This window comes from Phoca vitulina, unplaced genomic scaffold (genome assembly GCF_004348235.1).
Source record: "Phoca vitulina isolate PV1807 unplaced genomic scaffold, GSC_HSeal_1.0 scaffold40, whole genome shotgun sequence".
Taxonomy (NCBI): Eukaryota; Metazoa; Chordata; class Mammalia; order Carnivora; family Phocidae; genus Phoca; species Phoca vitulina.
In genome coordinates, this window is record NW_022589743.1 from 4,737,324 (window position 1) to 4,758,879 (window position 21,556).

The 21,556-nt window shown below is 54.8% G+C and overlaps 1 protein-coding gene across 1 annotated transcript in view; it reads left to right on the forward strand.

Moving 5' to 3' along the window:
* The window catches only part of ABCC3 (ATP binding cassette subfamily C member 3), a 43,448-nt gene that overhangs the window by 12,771 nt on the left and 9,121 nt on the right, over window positions 1–21,556 (forward strand). Inside the window, exons 5-26 of the mRNA XM_032428582.1 lie at window positions 220–345; window positions 553–614; window positions 1,335–1,466; window positions 2,690–2,881; window positions 5,989–6,166; window positions 6,267–6,428; window positions 6,971–7,063; window positions 8,724–8,927; window positions 9,035–9,181; window positions 9,565–9,652; window positions 10,014–10,080; window positions 10,323–10,449; window positions 10,530–10,706; window positions 14,311–14,478; window positions 14,796–14,988; window positions 15,973–16,084; window positions 16,261–16,408; window positions 16,510–16,717; window positions 17,023–17,333; window positions 18,768–18,967; window positions 19,130–19,256; window positions 20,719–20,820. Coding sequence (XP_032284473.1) covers window positions 220–345; window positions 553–614; window positions 1,335–1,466; window positions 2,690–2,881; window positions 5,989–6,166; window positions 6,267–6,428; window positions 6,971–7,063; window positions 8,724–8,927; window positions 9,035–9,181; window positions 9,565–9,652; window positions 10,014–10,080; window positions 10,323–10,449; window positions 10,530–10,706; window positions 14,311–14,478; window positions 14,796–14,988; window positions 15,973–16,084; window positions 16,261–16,408; window positions 16,510–16,717; window positions 17,023–17,333; window positions 18,768–18,967; window positions 19,130–19,256; window positions 20,719–20,820 — 3,324 coding nt within the window. The remainder of the gene's footprint in view (window positions 1–219; window positions 346–552; window positions 615–1,334; window positions 1,467–2,689; window positions 2,882–5,988; window positions 6,167–6,266; window positions 6,429–6,970; window positions 7,064–8,723; window positions 8,928–9,034; window positions 9,182–9,564; window positions 9,653–10,013; window positions 10,081–10,322; window positions 10,450–10,529; window positions 10,707–14,310; window positions 14,479–14,795; window positions 14,989–15,972; window positions 16,085–16,260; window positions 16,409–16,509; window positions 16,718–17,022; window positions 17,334–18,767; window positions 18,968–19,129; window positions 19,257–20,718; window positions 20,821–21,556) is intronic.

A 21,556-nucleotide genomic window follows, 5' to 3' on the forward strand; every position in this document is an offset into this window, starting at 1 on the left:
CCAGGTGATGGAGGTGGGGTGCTTAGCAAGTCCTCACTGAACAGTGGCCCCCTTGTGACCTTTCCCCATCTCTCAGAACCCTCTGGGTGGGAGACCCAGCTGCCACCTGGGTGTCGCCCCCTACCCCAGAGACTCCGATGCCCCAGTGGACCCCTCGGGGCAGAACTGCAGGCCCAGAGCTCCCCACGCCTCTGATGTCCCTCCCCACTCTCCCCCCAGGGCAAGATCTCAGACCCCTTCCGCTTCACCACCTTCTACATCTACTTCGCCCTGGTGCTCTTTGCTCTCATCCTGTCCTGCTTCAGGGAGAAGCCACCATTTTTCTCCCCAAAGAATGTCAACCCTGTGAGTTTTCCATGGAGGCTGGGTGGTAGTGGGGTTCCACAGCCCACGCTTCAGCCCAGCCCTTACCAGCAGCCCCCATCCCTTCTAGTTCCTTCCACCCCCATGTCATCTGCACAGCTGGGGCTTGGGGCAGGAAGGAACGAGGGTTCCTCTTCCCTCTGCTCTGCTTGGAGAGGATTTTTTCCGTCCTACCCTCTCATCTTCTAGAATCCCTGTCCAGAACTCAGTGCTGGCTTCCTCTCCCGCCTGTCTTTCTGGTGGTTCACAAAGTGAGTTGGCTCTTCCTCCAGCCTGGGCCTGAGGGAGGAGGACATGGGAGGTAGGGAGGAAGGGGAACAGGGCAGAAGTTGAGCCTGGCTTTTTCCTCTCCCCCAAACCCTGACCCCAGAGGGCCCTGCGGGCAGGCAAGGATGGGCACATCTGTCTGTTTGGGCTGGGGGCTGAGTGCAGAGGCCAGGCTGGCCCAGCTCCCATCCCAGGCTGTAGGCCAGCCCTGCATCTGTCACATCACAGGAACAGGTCCAGGGGGCTAGAGGGGAGCTGGAATTAGGACCCAACTCTTTGGTCTGGGATGAGCTAGCAGCTTGTCATTTCCTTGGCCGCCCCTCTGAGTGGCTTGAGCAGGATAATTGTGTCTGTGACCTGGGTGACAGCTCATTAGCCACACCGCACTGAGGAGGCACCTGGGTCTGGGACTCCATCCACCCGGTCTTGTCCTCTCCCGGGGCCCCAATCAGTGTGAATTTCATCACCAGGCCCCGAGGGTCAACGGGCTCTCTGGGGAGGAGGGAGAGAAGGGGCCTAGGTAAGAACTTGACATGGGAGGCAGTGACCTCCCGCCTATTCCGTGGGGGAATAAAGGACACACAGCCCTTGGCCAGAGCACCTTAGGGAGACCCTCCTCTGGAGACCTTGGGGCTCTGGAGACCCTGGTCCCCAGCTCGAGGCTGCTAAGCTCTGCTCCTGTGTGGGGCTGCTGCCCGCCCCAGGATGGCCATCCTTGGCTACCGGAGACCCCTGGAGGAGCAGGACCTCTGGTCCCTGAAGGAGGAGGACTGTTCGCAGAAGGTGGTGCACAGGCTGCTGGAGGCCTGGAAGAAGCTTCAGAAGCAGGACGTGGGGTGAGGTCCTCCCAGGGGTCCCCACATCCCCTCCCCACCCCACTACGCACACCCCAAGTCTCCTGCAGGGGAGGCTGCTAGCCCTGAGGTGATCACAGGGGTGGGGGTGGGGAGAAGAGCAGGTGCAGGGGGTCCCGAGGTGGGACACTCAGGCCGGAATGGGGCCAGCTCTCCCAGCTCTACTGACTCCAGAGAGCAGCTGACACTTTTGTGGCCCTTAGTCTGTCCCAGGCATGGCCCTAAATGTGTAGATGAACTCAATCTCTAACAGCCCTGCAGGGAGGCTCAGTTGTCTCCAGGTTACAGATGGGGACACGGAGGAATGAAGGTTGGACAATGCACCCAACACCCCCTAGTGGCTGGTGGCAGAGCTGCGGTCACACCTAGGTATCTGGGCCCACGGCTCGCACGGCTGCACAACCCTGCCCAGCCTGAAAGGTGGCTTCCAGAGACTTCCCTCGGAAGGGGAAGGGGCCAGGGGAAGACGGTTGAGGCCAGTGTCTCCTCTCAATCCTGCCTCCTCCTGTTTGGAGCAGGGGCTGAAGGAGATGACCCTCTGGCTGAAGGGTCACCCCCCTGGCAGCTTTGCACTGAGGACAAGGAACCTGGCTGGCCAACTGCCCAACCCGAGAGCTGGCACTCAGGGTCCTCCTTCCCTCCCCATTTCTGACCCCAGGACAGAACCCCCTCCCCTCCTACCCATAACCGGGGGGCCCAGGACTTCAGTGCTTGCTCAGCCCAGAGCCCCTAGTTGGCGCCTGGCTGGTGGAGGAGCCGGGGTCTTGGGCTCGGTCCTCAGTGTCTCGGCTTCCCTGGCTTGGAGCCTCGGAGAAGACATACAGACCCCCAGTCTGTAGGCTGCACCCCTTCGCTTCCTCTCCACACCATGTTTCCCCCCTCCCTGCTCGGCTCCCCAGTGACTAGGTCACTTTCCATCCCCGCCCCTGTCTCCCTTCCCTGTCAGCGTCCCTGGAGCCCTGCGGCGGTAGGGAGAGGGCTGGGAATTGCTGGAGTTAGAGCCCTTGGGCTAGCTGTTAGGGCAGCCCGGGACAGGTCCTCAAGCACCTGAAGATAGAGTCTCTCGGGGGATTCATCTCTCTCCCAGTCCTGAGAGCCCAGAAAGCCGGCCCCCCCTTCCCTGCTCCTCGCCAGCCCCAGCTGGGGCTCGGCTCCTGGGGCATATGTGCCCGTTTCTACCCACGGCTCCTTCCTCCCTGACCCAGACGCAAGACTGCGGCGGCATCCGGGAAGAGAGTGTCCGGTGAGGATGAGGTGCTGCTAGGGGGCCAGCCCAGGCCCCAGCAGCCGTCCTTCCTGTGGGCCCTGCTGGCCACCTTCTGTTCCAGCATCCTCATCAGCATATGCCTCAAGGTGATCCAGGATCTGCTCTCCTTCGTCAATCCACAGCTGCTCAGGTCTGACCACACGTGCTCTGGCTGCCACGCTCCCCTGGGTAGTGGGGGGGGGGTGTGTGGCTGGATGTCCCTGAGGACTGAGCCCAGAGGGACAACACGCAGTGAAATCAATCCTAGACCAGGACCGAAGGGCCTGTCCCCGCTCGCCGTGTGACCTTTGGCAAGTGACAATGTCCCTGCACCTCAGTTTCCCGATTCACATTAAAAAAAAAAAAACTGTCTTTAAATCCCCCCAACGATCCTACGGAGAGGTGACCCTTTTCCCATTTTACAAGAGAGGAAGCAGGAAGCAGGAAGACTCAAAGCAAAACAAACACACGAGGAGGCAGAAACTCAGAGAGGCGAGCTGGCCCCAAAGCACACAGCTGGTCAGGATGGATTGGAGTCCAGGGCTCTGAACTCCAGCTGCGGTGCTCTTTCCTGTTGATAGGCTCTGTCATCTGTCGTGTGGGTGGCTTGGACTGGGAGGAGCTCTCAAGTGAGGGGGTAAAGAGAGCTGCCTGGCAGCTGAGCCCCCCAACGCCTTGTCTCTCCATTCATGCGTGTCTGCATTCTCATTCAAAAAACACTTACTGAGCCCCCAGTGAACTGAAACGGAGCCAGACACGAGGAATACAGAGATAAATAAGACAGGGTCTTACGGTCTTGCAGGAGAAACCGACGTGTAAATGCATTAGAGTGGAGTGCAGGCAGAGGTGTAGTCAGGTGTCTGGCAATCCCCAGGAGGGACGGGGAAGCTAGCCTGGGAAGGAGCAGGAGCAGGGTCGTCCCTGCTAGCCGGGGAGGTCGTCAAGTTTGGAAGGACAGGTAGGTGTTAGTTGACTAGGTGAGGAAGGAGGGGAGAGTGCAGCCCATGCAAAATCACCAAGGCTTCAACCGGCATGACTCAAGAACTCCAGGTATTTGTGAATTCTGGAGGAAAGGGTGACCAGAGGGAGGGGAAGAGAGGGAGAGCTAAGGAAATCCTTGAAAGATTTGAAGCCAGGCAGGGGCATCTGGTTTGAATTTCAGAAGGATCTCCCTGCCAGTCCTGCAGGGGTTGGGGGGGTTGATGGATGGAAGGGGGCTGATCAGGTCAGAGGAGAGTCCAGGCCAGGAATGAGATAGGACTCAGGCGCTGCTGGGGAATGGGTGTGTGCCAGGGTGACGGAGGGGTCAGGCGCCACCTCGGTTCTGACCTGGATAACTGGAGGGTGACGGATCTCTTTCACTGAGATGATGAATGCAGTGGAAGGAAGGGGCTGGGCACCGGGCAAGGTGGTGAGTTGAGACTTGGCTACTGTTGGGGCCAAGGTGCCGGAGGCCCCCAAGGGGACATTTCCAGCTAGCTGGAGACCGCGTTTTCAGAGCCATCAGGTAGAAGCCCAGGGTCCCGTATCTGTGGCTGGGCTCTCCCAGAGGGCTCATGTAGGGGCCCCAGCCAGAGCCCTAGGGAATTGTGACAGGCAAGCGGTGAGCAGAAGGCTGGCTTGGAAGGGCCAGAGCTGGGGAAAGAACGGATCGTGGAGCAAGCACAGAGAATTCTTCTGGGATGAGGCAGGCCTCCAGTGCAGCAAGCTGACCAGTAAAACAGCCTGAGGAAGGCAACATGGAGTTTGTTCGTGAGCGCCAAGACTGGAGGCTGAGACAGAGGGGAAGGGCCTAGAGCAGGGGGTCTGCCTTGGAGAGCAGGGGCCATGGAGATCTAGAAACTTCCTGTAAAGAAAATGTATTCATTTTCTGTGGCTGCCGTAACAAATCGCCACAAACTGGGGGGCTTAAAACCACAGAAATTTATTCTCTCATAGTTCTGGAGGCCGGAAGTCTGAAATCAAGTTGTTGGCGGGTTGGCTCCTTCTAGAGGTTCTGAATGAGAATCTATACCAGTCCTCCTAGTTCCTGGTGGCTGCTGACAATCCTTGGCATTCCTAGGCTTGTAGACACATCGCTCCAATCTCTGCCTCCAGCATTCTCCCCGGTGTGTGTGTGTGTGTGTGCGCGCGTGTGCACACTTACATCTGTGTCTCTGTGCAAATCCCTTTCTTCTCTCATAAAGACACCAGTCACTGGATTAGAGCTCACCCTACTCCAGTATGACCTCATTTTAACTTGATTACATCTGCAAAGACCCTGTCTTCGAGTAAGGTCACATTCACACGTGCCAAAGGTTAGCACTTAGCACTTGAACATTTTTTGGGGAGACGCAGTCAACACACAGCAGGAGGAGAGGCCTGGCTACAACTGTGGGGGTAGCTCCATGGGGTCGAGGGGAGGTTTGTCCCAACACGGAAGAGACTTGGTCATGCCAATAGGTGAAGGTAGAGAGCCGCCAGCAGAGACGGCTAGATCGATGATCAGAAGAAAGGGGAGCAATGATGGAGCGTGTTCCTGAGCATGGGGATGGGGGTCAAGGCTCAGCGGGACAGGACCGGGCTTGGAAAGCCAGAGGGACACCTGTTCTCCTGAGGCAGAGGAGAAAGAGAGCAAGGGCTTGGAGGGAAGGCTGTGGTTGGCAGGGAGTTCTCATTGGGTGGCTCAGTGGCAAGACGTAAGTGGGCAGCTACCGAGCAGGGTGGGGAGTGGGGGCAGTGGGAAGGTAAGAGAACAGAGGTGAAGGGAGCTGGGGGACAAGAGGTGGGTTAGGACCCTGGGGAAGGTCACCGGGCGGCCCTGGGGGCCACTGATGTTGGAGAGGGTGGATTTTGGATTTGAGGCGGGGAGAGTCTGTGGGGTCACGTGGTAGGCTCTAGGGCCCTCAGCGGCCAAGGAGAAGATGCAGGAAAGTCTAATCTGTGGACATGTGGCATTTCTTCCCACCGTGTGGTCCAAGAGGCAAGAAAGGCAGGCAGGTAGGCTGGCAGTGAGAGCGATGGAGGGGCGGGCAGTGGGGCCATGGCGGGTAGGGAGAGAGGGCAGGACAGAGGGAGGAAAGTTGGAGGGTCATGGTCTTCAGGCAGCACTGGGCTGAGTCTGGCTGTGGGGGGTGGGGTCTGGGTGGGGGTGTGGGGGGCCAGCAGCCCCCGCCTGGAAGGTTTCGGAGGCAGTCCAGAGTGGAGGCTGAGGGCGGTCGTAGAGGGAGCAGCCTGGGGGAGCCTCCCCACCCTCATACCTCTCTCCCTTCCTTGCAGCATCCTGATCAGGTTTATCTCCAACCCCACGGCCCCCACCTGGTGGGGCTTCCTGGTGGCCGGGCTGATATTTGTGTGCTCCATGATGCAGACTGTGATCTTACAGCAGTATTTCCACCTCATCTTTGTGATGGCGGTGAAACTTCGGATGGCGATCATAGGTGTCATCTATAGGAAGGTCAGCTGGAACAGGGCAGCGGGGGGCTCTAGAGGCCAGCTCGGGGGGAGCATTGGAGAGGCTCGCGGGTCCAGTGCATCACCCTGCTGTCCACCTGCAGGCTCTGGTTATCACCAATTCAGCCAAGCGGGAGTCGTCTGTGGGAGAAATTGTCAACCTCATGTCTGTGGATGCCCAGCGCTTCATGGACCTTGCTCCCTTCCTCCACCTGCTGTGGTCCGCACCCCTGCAGATCATCCTGGCCATCTACTTCCTCTGGCAGGTGACTCTAGAGCTCTGGCCTCTGCCCCCTTCCTCTGACTTTGACCCTCCTGAGAAAGGACAAGAGAGGGCAAATCTGGGGTCAACAGAGGGCTGCGTAATGGACACAAGAGCTTCCCTAGATATTTGGGTCAGGGACAGGACTGCGAGGATGCCAGCGTCTGCAAGGGAGTCTTTCCAGCCTCTGTGGTTAGCCTTCTCGGATGCCAGGGGAGGAAAGAGGGACTTGGAGGCAGGGTGGGTGTGAGTCTGGCTGTCATTGTCGGTCGGTCTGTATTGGCCTTCCTATGTGTCTGGACACCCTTCTATGTTTGCCCGTTTGTCCCTGTCTGTTGTCATTATCTGATGGCTGGCAGCTTCTGCCCGTGTTCTCAGCATTTGGGCTTTCTCTGTATGCCTGCTTTTCGCTATCCGTTTGGCTGACTACCATCTTTTGCTTCCTTCCCAACTCTGTGTTTCTGATCAATAGGCTTCTGTCTGTCTGTGGGATTCTGTGCACATACTTTAGTTACCTGTCTTATCAACCCACCCATGCCTCCTCAGAACCTGGGTCCCTCCATCTTGGCTGGGGTGGCTCTCATGGTCTTGCTGATCCCACTCAATGGAGCTGTGGCCATGAAGATGCGTGCTTTCCAGGTAAGGGCTCTCATGGGTTTGCTGATCCTGCCTGGAGCACCTGGTCGCCTGCCTGGGGGGGGGGGGGGGAGTGTGGGAGGCCGTTCACTAACCTCGGGCCCCTCAGTTGCCTTGCTTACTGAGTAAGGATGGCTGTAAGCTGTTTCCACAAGCCTTAGCTCACTCTATTCTCACAACACCCCTGAGAGGGTTTTAGCAACATTCTCACTTTGCAGCTGAGCAACCAAAGCCCAAAGAGATGAGGACAGTCCAGAGTCAGGCCCAGTGGGGACTCAAACCTGGGGCTTCTGGTCTAATGAGAGCCTCCTCCCACCATACTGTGCCCAGTGTGAAGAGCCAGTCATCCAGTCCTTTATTTGCAAATATTTATCGGAGTCTTCAGTAGCTTCCCACTGTGTGTAGAATAAATGACAAACTCCCTGTGATCATCCACCAGGCCCCTGCTCTCCTGCCAGCCCTCACCCCCTGGAGTATGGCCAAGTGGCAGCCACTCTGGCTTTCTTTCTTTTCTCCAAAGCACCAAGCTATGTGTATCTCTGGGCCACCCCACACACTGTTCCCTGGAACGCACCTCATGCCTTCCTTGCTTGCTCACTCCTCCCCTTCCTTCCCCAGCATAATCTCTGATTTCCCAGTCCCCACCCCATTACTCTCTCACAGAATCCTGTTGTTTCCCTTCAGAATATGCGTGGCTCACTTGGTTAAGCATCTGACTCTTGATTTCAGCTCAGGTCATGGTCTCAGGGTCGTGGGATGGAGCCCTGCATCATTGGGCTCCTTGCTCACTCAGCAGGGAGTCTGCTAAAGATTCTCTCTCTCCCTCTTCCTCTGTCCTTCCCCAACCCCCCCCAGCGCTCTCTCTCTCAAATAAATAAATCTTAAAAAAAAAAAAAGAGGGGCGCCTGGGTGGCTCAGTTGGTTAAGCAACTGCCTTCGGCTCAGGTCATGATCCTGGAGTCCCGGGATCGAGTCCCGCATCGGGCTCCCTGCTCGGCAGGGAGTCTGCTTCTCCCTCTGACCCTCCCCCCTCTCATGCTCTCTATCTCGTTCTCCCTCAAATAAATAAATAAAATCTTTAAAAAAAAAAAGACTACACACATGGATTTATCAAGCATTTATTCAGATAGCTGCTTCCTATCTGCCTCCCCCCTCAGACTGTCAGCTTCATGATGGCTGGGGCCTCGCTTGAGTTCTTCATCATTATGTGCTGCCTGTCTAATAGTGGCCGGGCACATAGTAGGCATTCACTAAATCGGGTTGAATGAATCATCAGTTTGGTGTGCTGTGCCCTGGGCGAGGGTCTGGTGAAACAGAGGCAAGTAAGGGATCTGCACCCTCAGCAGGCTCCCGGTTTTATGGTGGAGTCAGGCATGCACAGGAATCTCCACGGGAACGATAGGAAAGAACAACATGGCTTAGGTTGCAGAGGATGCAACCTGGGAGGGTCGGTGATGGAGGCACGGAGGTTGGAGCTGGCCTCCGTGCGCAGAGAAGGGGCACCCGGGGCTGAGGGACAGCAAAGGCCCTGCAGGAGGAGGGAGGAGGCACGGGGAGCCTTCTGAATGGCTGCAGTGCATTGTGAGTGCATGGAAGCAGGGAGCCCCTGTGGGTAGAGGTCTGGGAAGGGGAGCAGGGCACCCCACTGCCACTCTTTCCACAGGTAGAGCAAATGAAGTTCAAGGACTCGCGCATCAAGCTGATGAGCGAGATCCTGGCTGGCATCAAGGTGCTAAAGTTGTATGCCTGGGAGCCCAGTTTCTCGGAGAAGGTGGAGGGCATCCGGGAGGACGAGCTCCAGCTGCTGCGCAAGTCTGCCTACCTCCAAGCCATCTCCACCTTCACCTGGGTCTGCACCCCCTTCCTGGTGAGGCTCTCCACCTTGGGGCTGGTCTTCGGCCTCCCACCTGGCCAGCCCAGCCCTCTGGGCCCAACAGACTCCATTCTGACACCCACTCTCCACCCCCTTCCCAGGTGACCCTGACCACCCTTGGGGTGTATGTGTCTGTGGACCAAAACAACGTGCTAGATGCTGAGAAGGCCTTTGTGTCCATGTCCCTGTTCAATATTTTAAAGATTCCCCTCAACATGCTGCCCCAGTTAATCAGCAACCTGATCCAGGTAAGCTGGGTAGGGCTGGGCGTTCTGCTGGAGTTCTGGCAGGTCGTTGGGGTCAGGGGATAATCAAGGAGGGTTCCCGGAATTGAGGGGGTAGGTATTTGGCATGAGGCCATTAGAATCAGAGGTCATTTGGAGTCAGAGGGGGACAGGTGAGGTTTCCAGAAACCTGAGCTCTGAAGACAACCTCCTCTTACCAACCTAGACCCTAACTTTGGCAGTGGGAACCAGAGAAGACTCAGTCATGGGAGGGGCCCCAGCACCCCATCTGGGCCCTTAGGATGCCCTGCCTCTCCCAGGAAGTCAGGGAGGGGTGGGGGAGGCTGTAGGAAGTGGGGAGAGGGGGGGAGGAGCACAGCTTCCAGGGCTGATTCACTCTTCTGCAGACTAGTGTGTCTCTGAAACGGATCCAGCATTTCCTGAGCCAAGATGAACTTGACCCCCAGTGTGTGGAAAGAAAGACCATCACCCCAGGTCCAGATACCCTCTACCTGGGCTGCCCTTGCCCCGGCCCCTGCTCTAGAAAATCTTCTGTTCTAAGCTTCTGACTTGTCTCTTGTGACTGCCTTTTCTTCTTCCTCTTTTCCCACCAGCGCCACCTTCTCCCTCTTCCGGGCTCTTCCTGCAGTCCACTTCCTCCCTCCCCCAGGCCCCCCCCCCCCCCCCCCCCCCCCCCTCTTCCTTTCCTAGGGCTCCCTGCCTCTGCCCCAGGGCTCCCCGCCCCTCCTCCACCCCAAGCTTCCCTGCCTTCTCCCTTGGGCCCCTCCCCCCAGGGCCCCTCCCCACCTTGCCCTGCACCCCCTGACCCTGACCCTGTACACCTTGATCCTCCCAGGCCATGCTGTCACCATACACAATGGCACCTTCACCTGGGCCCAGGACCTGCCCCCGACCCTGCACAGGTACCAGCTTCTCCTGTCCCTTCTCAGCTGCCTGAAGTGGGCCGAAGTTCAGATCAATAGCAGAACCAGTTCCCCCACACACACACCCACAGCCCCCATCTTTGGCCTGGAAAGCAGGGAGAGCCTCTGCTTGTCAGGGTAGTGTCTGAAAGGGAGGAGGGCTTGGCTCTCTAGGTGGAAGGTCGGGGGACCAAAATCCCGATCCCTACCTCTGACTGGGCTCCTGGCCTCCTTGCCCTCAGCCTAGACATCCAGGTGCCAAAAGGGTCACTGGTGGCCGTGGTGGGGCCCGTGGGCTGTGGGAAGTCCTCCCTGGTGTCTGCCCTGCTGGGAGAGATGGAGAAACTGGAAGGCACGGTGTGTGTGAAGGTGAGAGAGGGCAGAACTCCAGGGAAGGGCTGCTCGGCCAGGCCCTGGGTGGACCCGGAGGTAACTTCTCCTCTGGCCAGGGCTCCGTGGCCTACGTGCCCCAGCAGGCATGGATCCAGAACTGCACACTTCAGGAAAACGTACTGTTCGGCCGAGCCCTGGACCCCAGGCGGTACCAACGGGCTCTGGAAGCCTGTGCCTTGCTAGCCGACCTGGAGATACTCCCTGGCGGGGACCAGACAGAGATTGGAGAGAAGGTACAGGGTCCCCTCCCATCCTCTAGGGGGTCAGCACATGCAGCTGCCCACCTCGGCCCAGCTCAGGTCTATAGATGCGCCCCTTCCTTCCTTCCTTCCTTCCTTCCTTCCTTCCTTCCTTCCTTCCTTCCTTCCTTCCTCCCTCCCTCCCTCCCTCCCTCCCTTCCCACATTCATGTGAATCACTCAACTCTGCGCTCAGCACTGGGCAAATGGATCTATGACTGGGGGAGGCCGACTTATGAACAGGTAGGGGGTGTAGAATGCCCTGGGGGCCAGCTGGAAGCCTGTCAAGGGCACAAGGAGGGCGATGAAGGCGGAGCTGCATAAGGAAAGGCATCACTTTTCAGCTGAATCTTAACCGCTGAGGAAGAAGAGCTCATCATTCATTCATTATCAGATTTTATTACATGCCTACTATATGCCAGACAATCTTATAAACAGCAGCGAATACACCAGACTAAACTCTCTGCCTTCATATCGCTTACATTCTAGTGGGGGAAAGAGATGGTAAACAAGATAAATATGTGACATATATAGTAGATTAGATAAATGTTAAGGGGAAAGAATGAAACAGGAAAGTAGAGGAATATGTGCAGGGCTGTATTGTTAAGGTGCCTTGGGAAAGCCTCACTGAGAATCGGAGACCTGAACAAAGTGAGGAAGTGGTCCGTATCTGGGGCCATTTGAGGCAGCGAGAGCAGTAAGTGCAAAGGCCCTGAGGCAGGAATGTGTTGAAGCGGTCAGGACCAGCAAGGAGGCCAGTGTGGCCAGAGTGGAGTGAGCAGGGGTGAGGAGGAGTCGATGAGGCCAGTGAGGTGTTCAGGCAGCCAGGTCACACATTACCTTACAGGCTTTTACCAACAGCAATGGAAAGACTTTGAAGGCCTGAGCCAAGGAACAGTGAGTGGACTGGCATTCTGGTGCAATTTGGTGTAACTGGAGGTTAGGAAGAGGTGGGTAGAGGACAAGGCAGAGCCTTAAAGACCTTGGTTAAGGTTTTGCCTTTGCCCTGAGAACCATGGGGCATCAGTGAAAGTTTTTGTTTTTAAATTAATTTATTTTTAATTGTTGCCAAACACAGATGCCATAAAATTTACCATCTGGACCATTTGTAATTGTACAGGTCAGTAGTGTTAAGTGTATTCACAGTGTTGTGTAATCAATCTCCAGAACTCTTTTCATCTTGCAAAACTGAAACCTTGTACCCATTAAACAACTCCCCATTCCCCCCTGATCCCCCTAAGGGCCCCTGGCAACTGCCATTCTCTTTTCTGTCCCTAGGAAGTTGACCTACTCCAGGTACTTCATATAAATGGCATCAGACAGTATCTGGGTTATTTTGTGACTGGCTTATTTCAGTTAGTATCATATCCTCAAGGTTCATCCATGTTCTAGCATGTGTCAGAATTTCTTTCCTTTTTAAGGTTGAATAATATTTTATTATGTGTATAGATCACATTTTGTTTATCCACTCACCTGTCAGTGGACACTTGGGTTGCTTCCAACATGTTAGCTATTGTGGATAATACTGCTATGAACATGGGTGTGCAAATATCTCTTGGAGACTCTACTTTCATTTCTTTTGAGCATATACCCAGAAATGGAATTGCTAAATCCCATGGTAATTCTTTTTTTTTTTTTTTTTTTTAGGGAAATGCCATGCTGTTTTCCATAATGGCTGCACCATTTTAAATTCCCACCGACAGTGCGCAAGTCTTCCACCGTCTACACATCCTCGCCAACACAGTTCTTTTCTTGGGGGAGGGGGTTGGTTTTGGGTTTTGATAGCAACCATTCTAATGGGTGTGAGGTGATATTTCATTGAGGGTTTGGTTTGCATTTCCCTAACGAGGAATGATGCTGAGCGTCTTTTCTTGGGTTTGTTGGCTATTTGTGTATTTTCTTTGGAGAAATATCTATTCAAGTCCTTTGCTCATTTTTAATCCAGTTGTTTTTGTTTTTTGTTGTTGACTTGTAGGAGTTCCTTATATATACTGGATATTAACCCCTTATTCAGGAATATACCCTTATTCAGGTATACGAATTGCAAATATTTTCTCCTATTCTGAAGGTTGCCTTTTCACTCTGTTGATAGTGTCCTTTGACGCACAAAAGTTTTCAAATTTGGGGCACCTGGCTGGCTCAGTTGGAAGAGCGTGTGACTCTTGATCTCAGGGTTGTGAGTTCAAGCCCCATATTGGGTGTAGAGATTACCTAAAAATAAAATCTTTTAAAAAGAAAGCTTTCAATTTTGACGTGATCCAGTACATCTTTTTTCACTTTTGTTGCCTGTCCATTTAATGTCATATCGAAAAAAATCATTGCCAAATCCAATGAAAACTTTTCCCGTGTGTTTTCTTCTAAGAGTTTTATAGTTTTAGCTCTTTGGGGGTTTTTTTATACTAATGACTTTGGGGCATATTCCCTCAAAACAGGCATTCTCTAACATAACTATAGTCAAATAATCAAAATCAGGAAACTTAACATCGATACACTATTATTATTTAATTCGCTGTTTGTATTCACATGTCATCGTTTGTTCCAGTAAATGTCTTTTTTCGCTCGTTTCTTTTCTGGGCGAGGATCCAATCCAGGATGCTGAGTTGCAGTTACTTGTCACATTTCTTTATTCTCTGTCAATCTGGATAATTCTTTAGGCTTTGTCTTTCAGGACCTTGACACTTTTGAAGAGTACAGGTCAGCTATTTTGTAGAATGTCTCTCGATTTGAACACAGTTTAGTGCTGAGCACATAGTAGGCACTCAGGACTGGTTGGTTGAATGCAGACATGCTCACGTGCCTCGGTCACTACAGCTGCACGTCCACCCCCTGCTTTTTCCCAGCAGCTCCGCTCCCATCCCACACTTGCTACCCCACCCCACCCTACCCCAGGCTCAGTTGCTCGGGGTATCTGAAAAAGCTGGGCCCTGTTCCAGAGGGAATAAGGAAAGCTGCAGGTAGGAAAGCAGGCTACACCTCTGGGGTCTGCTTTCTAGGCCCAGCCCTGCTGCTAGGTGCCTTAGTTTCCCCATCATGGATTTAAGGAGAGATCTTACCTCTCTTCTGGCTCCTGAACAATCTCAGAGTTGATTTTGGGGATTGGTGCTCGGTTTCCATTCTTGCTTCTGCCCTGAATAGTTCAGGACCTTGGACAAAGCCATTAACATCTTGGGCTTTAATCTCTTCACCTAGAAAGTGGGGCTGATGATACCTCCCTGAAAGGACTGACATGAGGATCAAATGGGATCAGTGTTATGAAAGTCATCTGCAAACTGGATGGGCAATGGGAGATTAAAAGGCCTATTAAGGATTCCCTGGGGATTTCCAGGCTTTCAGAGCATAAAGGCAGCAGGTAGGCAAACCAGTTGGGAAGGGTAGTGGAGCAAAGGAAGCAGAATGTCCTCACCTGCCCCGGATGGACTCTTGAGAGCCACCACCTCTTCCTCTGTGGCCTCAGAGCTTCACAGGGACAAGACCAGGCATATCAAATGAGAATTTTGAGGTCTGCTTTGTTGAATGACGGTGACAGGGCCCTTGTCCCCTTGTGCTGGTCTGACTCCCTTCTACCCAATACGCACCTCCCACCTCTCTCCTCCATCCAGGGCATTAACCTGTCTGGGGGCCAGCGACAGCGGGTCAGTCTGGCCCGAGCTGTTTACAGTGAAGCTGACCTTTTTTTGCTGGATGACCCACTGTCAGCTGTGGACTCTCATGTGGCCAAGCATATCTTTGACCGAGTCATCGGGCCAGAAGGTGTGCTGGCAGGCAAGGTGAGGCCTCCAGGAAGTTGGGGGGAGGGGGCTAAGGTGAGATCTAGGACCCTAGGAGAGAACGGGTGGGAGGCCAAGGGGTTTGGAGGAGACCTGGAGGAGTAGGAGGCCTGAGAAGTAGGAATAATGGTTGGGTGGCAGGGGGGACCCATCCCAGAGACACTGAGCCAGTGGCAGTGAGCATGGGGTGAGTCACTGATGTGCTTGTCCACGCTCCTTGGCATATGGGCACCTCACACTCACTCCATGGCCCTGTACCCATGCCAGGGGTATGTGCCAAGGATGGTGGAAATGGTAGCCTATTGTCTTCTCCCCAGACACGGGTGTTGGTGACACACAGCATCAGCTTCCTGCCCCAGATGGACTTCATCATAGTGCTGGCTGATGGGCAGGTGTCTGAAGTGGGCTCCTACCCAGCCCTGCTGCAGCACAGTGACTCCTTTGCCAACTTCCTCTGCAACTATGGGCACGATGAGGACAAGGAGAGCCTGAAGGAGGACAACAGGACCGGTATCCGCCATCGCTGACCCTCCACATCCCCGTGCCCTCCCAGAATCTCCCCTGTCTTGGGGGTCTCTGAGTGTCTCTGGATGGGCCCAGTGTCATATAAGGGAGGTTCCAAGGAACTCGTCATCAAGTGCTGCTCCCTCCTCTTCCCTAACTGTGGGAACTTATCGGCAGCTCAGGCCTCAGGGCCCCACTCTTCCCGTGTGTCCAAAGGGCGTAAGGGCCCAGGCCCAGTCTGTACGGCAAGACTGTTTCACAGCTAAGTCATTTGGTAAATATGCCAGTGCTTGGAAAGGTCATTTTGTCATCACAAAGATTGACTGAGTAATTACTATGTCCTAGCACTGCTCTCGGCACTGAGAGATGGCAGTGAACAAATGGAAAATTCCCTGTCCTCAGGGGGCGTTTTGAAGTCTCTGGGCCCCTAAGATCCCCCTTTTGTCCAGTCCTGGCTCCCCAACCCCAAACTCTGGCTCACAGACCTTTTCCTGAGTTCTCTGGCCTACTGTTGCATATACGGCTGTCATGTGTTGGACATGTACCAAGTGCTGCGCCCCTTGCTAAGCACTTGACACACATTCTTTCCTTTAATCCTTGCAATGACAATGACACCATGAAGTGGGTACTATTATTATCCCCATTTTACATGCCCGCCTAAAGTCATGCAGTGAGGAAGTGGCATTTGAGCTCAGCCAGTGTACCTCCAGAGCCCAAGCTCCTGACCCTTATATTTGAGACCTTCTCCATAGTCCCTGATGGGAAGTTTTTCTCCTTGTCTAACCTAAGTCTTTCTTGCTGCCCCCTTTTTTTCCCCCAGCACAAAACTGGTCATTTATTTTTGTTCTTGTTCTTGCTGTTCTTTCATGCCTCTCATGTTGACTCCTGTGTGTCCATTGGGGCGTCCTCCCTGGTGTGGGGACTGGGGAACACCAGCAGCTTGCAGGGCGAGCTAGCCTACCGCTTCTCCTTTCTCCCATCCTGCTGCAGCCTTGGAGGACACAGAGGATGAGGTGCTGCTGACTGAAGACACGCTGAGCAATCACACAGACCTGATGGATAACGAGCCAGTCATGTATGAGGTCCAGAAGCAGTTTAGGAGGTGAGCTCCTGAGAGCTCTCGGCGCCCTCCCTAAGCCCCGCCAGGTGGGGGCACGGGTGGGCGATCTCCCTGCCGTTCACAGCCTGGGCCTCCAGCTACAGCCTGAACCCCCTGGGGCTCTGTCCTGTGGGTTTGTTGGAGACTACCTCGCTGGGCCTGACCAGCTGCCTCCACAGACAGCTCAGCGTCATGTCCTCGGAAGGCGAGGGCCAGGACCGGCCTGTGTTCCGGAGACACCTGGGTTCAGCAGAGAAGGTAGTGCAGGCGGCAGAGGCGAAGGCGAGGGGGGCACTGATCCAGAAGGAGAAGGCAGAGATGGGCACTGTGAGTAGGATGGACAAGGAAGGCTGGAGAGGGTGGGCAGGCCCCCCAGCATTTCCCAGGGCTCACGGGAGTCCTCTGTCCTTGACCGCCATGGCATGCAGGTGAAGCTGAGTGTGTTCTGGGATTATGCCAAGGTCATGGGGCTCTATACCACAGTGGCCATCTGTGTCCTATACCCGAGTCAAACCGCGGCTGCCATTGGGGCCAACGTGTGGCTCAGTGCCTGGACCAATGATGCTATGGCAGACAGCCGACAGAATAACACCTCCATGAGGCTGGGTGTCTACGCTGCCTTGGGAATTCTGCAAGGTGAGCGGCAGAGATAGCTGGAAGGTAATTTCCTCACATCTGGGCCACTGGATCCCCCAAACCATGCCCTTGCCTCTGAGTTTTCCTCCATCATCACAGCCATTGCCCTGCCCTAGTGCCTCCCTAAGCCACCCTAGGAGTCCACCTGCCTCTGGGCATCTTGAGCTCATCCCAGCGGCGCTCTGTCTCTGAACCTGCTAGCCACCGCGGCCATCCCCTATCTCCTAACCTGTCCGCCCTGAGCCCTGCGTGCCCCCACCCCCCGGGGCCCCAGTGAATGAACACCCCTCTGCCTCCTCCAACAGGGCTCCTGGTGATGCTGGCAGCCATCACGCTGACGGTGGGCAGTGTCCACGCTGCACGCTTGCTTCACCAGGCGCTGCTGCGCAACAAGATGCACTCGCCACAGTCCTTCTTCGACACGACGCCCTCAGGCCGTATCCTCAACCGCTTCTCCAAAGACGTCTACGTCATCGATGAGGTTCTGGCCCCCACTATCCTCATGCTGATGAATTCTTTCTACAGCTCCCTCGCCACCCTCGTGGTCATCGTGGCCAGCACGCCGCTCTTCACTGTGGTCGCCCTGCCCCTGGCGGTCTTCTGCGTCTTGATGCAGGTCGGCAGGCAGCGAGTGGGCGTGGCTCTCCTGTGGGCGGGGTTCTGGTGTGGGCGGTGCTCTCTGTAGGTGAGGCGCTGGTGTGGGCGTGGCTCTCGTGCGGGCCGGGTGCTGGCGTGGGCGTGGCTCGCTGTAGGCGAGGTGCTTGTGTGGGCGGGGCTCCCGTGTGGGCGGGGCTCTCTGTAGGAGAGGGCTGAGGGGGGGGGGGGGGGGCTCTCCTGTGAACAGTCGACCTGGGTTGGGACTTAGGGAGGTCAGACAGCAGTTCGCCGCTGGATTTGGTTAGGGACAGTAGTCACTTACTTCACGTCTTTGAAACTCATTTTCCTCACCTGTAAAATAGAATCATAGAACCTACTTGGTAGGTTGTTGCTAGGATAAAATGAAATCCTTGTAAATTGTGGCTGACCCTGGAACTCCTTCTTGCTGCCTATTTTTTTAAATTTTTATTTATTTATTTATTTGACAGGGAGATAGAGAGAGCCAGAGAGCACAAGCAGGGGGAGCAGCAGAGGGAGAGGGAGAAGCAGACGCCCCACCGAGCAGGGAGCCTGATGCGGGGCTCGATCCCAGGACCCTGGGATCATGACCTGAGCCGAAGGCAGACGCTTAATCGATTGAGCCACCCAGGCACCCCTTGCTGCCTATTTTTAAATAAAATATTAACAGTGCGAGACACTATCCTTCCCTTCCTTTGTACATATCTAAACATATATGTGCACACATGTTTTTAACATAGATGACTTGGTAACATTCAGATACAGCTAACGGTAAAAGGTATTTGTGTTGCTGAGCCCCTGTCCTGCCATGAGTTTAATCAGTTGCTGAAGGTAATCCACAAGGTGGCTGGAAGCTCAGGTGATCTGGGCTGTGCTCTGTGCAGGGACAGGGGACTCTCAGATACCCATCCCGTAAGGCCCCGGCCATCTTGGGGCCCATGGGCTAGAGGATGGAAGCTGGAGGCAGAACTGTGTTTTTGTGGCGCTGAAGTTTAGAAAACTGGGGGTGAGGTGGGGGAGAGGCTCTTTAAGAACAAAAATACAAAATTATCTTATTTTTGCAAATTTTGTGGTATTCTGACTGTACAAGAACACTGCTGGGGCACCTCAGAGGAGAAATGCATAGTCACTGAATTAAGAGGCCTAGCAAAGTGAGTACTGTAATCCAGGCCCCTCCAGGGGGTGAGGGGATCAGGAGCTGAGAGGGAATCCGGAAAGGCTTCATGGAGGAGGTGGCCGGGAAGACCCAGCAGAGCCGACCAGGGGGAAAGGGTGGGCTGAGTTCATGGAGCCACATCAGGTAGAGAAAGGAAGCAGAGTCTTATGGGGGAGTGGGGCTGGCTGGGAGGAGGCCCGGATGGGTTCAAAGGGAATGCAGGACTGAGTTAGGGATCCCACGGTGCTCACCTCAGGCTCTTTCTCCATCCTCTGCCAGCGCTTCTATGTGGCGACATCTCGGCAACTGAAGAGGCTAGAATCCGTCAGCCGCTCGCCCATTTACTCCCACTTTTCGGAGACGGTGACTGGCTCCAGCGTCATTCGGGCCTACGGCCGCAGCCAGGACTTCAAGGCCATCAATGATGCTAAGGTGGACACCAACCAGAGGAGCTGTTACGCCTACCTTGCCTCCAACAGGTCAGAAGCCTCCTCCTTCACCCCCTGCCCCTCCGGGAGTTCCCACCAGGATCTCTGCAGGAGAGACCCTGAAGTTCAGGGTCCCACTTCCTCCCTCCCCCTATACAGGGAATTGCCTCCTTCCTGCACCTGCCCCACCTCCTCCTTGTCTTGTCCCCACAGGTGGCTGGGGGTCCAAATGGAGTTCGTGGGCAACTGTGTTGTGTTCTTTGCTGCACTCTTTGCTGTGATTGGCAGAAACAGCCTGAGTCCGGGGCTGGTGGGCCTTTCTGTGTCCTACGCCCTACAGGTACACAGGGGTCTGGGCTCCCAGGACAGGGCCACAACTGGGGCAGAGACACACAGGTGTCACAAGCCTCTCCTGAGCGTTTGCTCTGCCCAGTATGGGGACCAGCCACAGGTTCTGCTTACCAGGACTGTGAGCTCATAGTCGAGCACAGAGAAGACAGTCCCACCAACAGGGGACTGTAATGCAGGGTGAACAGGTCTTTGTGGAGGAAGGACCAAAATGTGGTAAGAACCCAGAGGAGAGTCTCTACCTTGGGTTTTGGTGTTGGAGAAATTATCTTGGCGCTTGGCCCCAAAAGACAAACAGAACTTGTCCTGCCTGTGCGCAGGATATAGAAGGTCAACTCTGACAGCGGCCCTGGGACAGGGAAGTGTAGGGCTGGAATACACCTCATGTCACAGGCCTGCAGAGAAAGTACCCAGAGAAAGTGATTGGAGCCTGGGCTGGAGGGCAGGCTGGTCACCCTGATACCAGCCTGTGTTGTCAGAGGCTTAAATAACGACACATGGCATTTTTGTGACTCAGATCGCATTTTCAATGCCACAGAGGGCTCAAGCCTTGAATGCTTTGGTAAACAAAGGACAACCTAGACAAAGGAGGCTTCGCAAACTTTCCTGTGCTACTGAATCAACTGGGGATCTTGTGAAAATGTGGTTTCTGATACAGCAGGGCTAGGATGGGGCTCAGTTCTGCATGTCTATTAGGACCCCTTGGTACACAGTGTGGTCCAGGGATGGGTTGCATCACCATCACCTGGAAGCTTCTTAAAAATGCAGAATCTCGGGCGCCTGGGTGGCTCAGATGGTTGAGCATCTGCCTTCGGCTCCCGTCATGGTCCCGGGGTCCTGGGATCGAGCCCCGAGTCGAGCTCCCTGCTTGGTGCAGAGCCTGCTTCTCCCTCTCCCTCTACCGCTCCCCCAGCTTGTGCTCTCTGGCTCTGTCTATCTCTCTGTCAAATAAATAAATAAAATCTTAAAAAGAATAAAAATAAAAATAAAAATGCAGAATCTCAGGGACGCCTGAGTGGCTCAGTCGCTTAAGCATCTGAGGCTCTTTGCTAGCGGGGAGCCTGCTTCTCCCTCTGCCTGCCACTCCCCCTGCTTAAGCTCGCTGTCTCTCGCTCTCTGACAAATAAAATCTTTAAAAAAAAAATGCAGAATCTCAAGTCTCACCACAGACCCACTAAATCAGAAACCACATTTTAACAAGATTCCCTAAGAAATCTTAGATAATATATTAAAATTTGAGAGATACGGGGGCCAGGTGACCCGGGGTCAAGTCTGCAAGGTCACTGCTTGAGATGCAGGTGTGATTCGAGGCCCAGGTGGCACACCTATGGGCTTGCCGGGGGCCCTCCTGCTTGGTAGAGGCAAGGAGCCTCCTCAGGGAGTCAGAACTCTTCCCACAGCTGTTGTGGGGGGAGGGGAGATCACCGTATCCATGACCTAGTCCTTTTGGCCAGATAACATTGACTCTGAATTGGATGGTCCGAATGATGTCAGACTTGGAGTCTAACATTGTGGCTGTGGAGAGAGTCAAGGAGTACTCCAAGACAGAGACCGAGGTGGGTACTGGGATGAGTCTGGGGCAGGGTGATTCTGGAAGAGCTGGGGAAGGGTGCTTGGTGACCCATCATCCCTGCATTCCAAGGCCAGCTCTTCATTTGGGGGGCTCTTCATTCATGCATTCATTCATCCACTCATGGCCTTATTGAGCGTCAGCCAGAGGTCTTTGCCAGCAGGTATAGAGGGTCCAGAGTTGAGCAAGGCAGGGTCTATCCTCAAGCAGATTCTGATGTCGTGGGTGAGGTAAGACAAGGGCTCTGCACTAGAAGACAAGAGCTCTGGGGTGATGCCCCCAGAGAAGGCAGACAGGGGAGAATCATTCAGCTGGGGTGATCAGCTGGAGGGTGAGAATTCCAGCCAGAGATCAGCCTGGTTAAAGAAGCAGGGGTGGGGTGGTGTGCCCTTTGTTGCGGAAAGGGAGTGTCCCCTACGGGGAGGGGGGTGCAGACTTTTGTCCACTTACTTCTTCCCATAGTCACACCCCAGAGCTCTTCAAGCCCAGAAGCTGCAACAGCTCTGAGATCTCAAGTCAAACTTTTAGACCACCCTTCCCAGCCCTCCCAGCTCACATGCCCCAAACCCTCTGCCTTCCCAGAACTCTGTCCTCGTTGGGACCCCCAGTGGCGTGACCTACCTTTGCCCCTCTGTCCACCAGCGCATCTAGCCTGGATTCCATGCCCCACTGGTGCCAGTCCTACCGCCTCCCTTGCCCTGCCCCCTCTCAGTGGTCCTCAC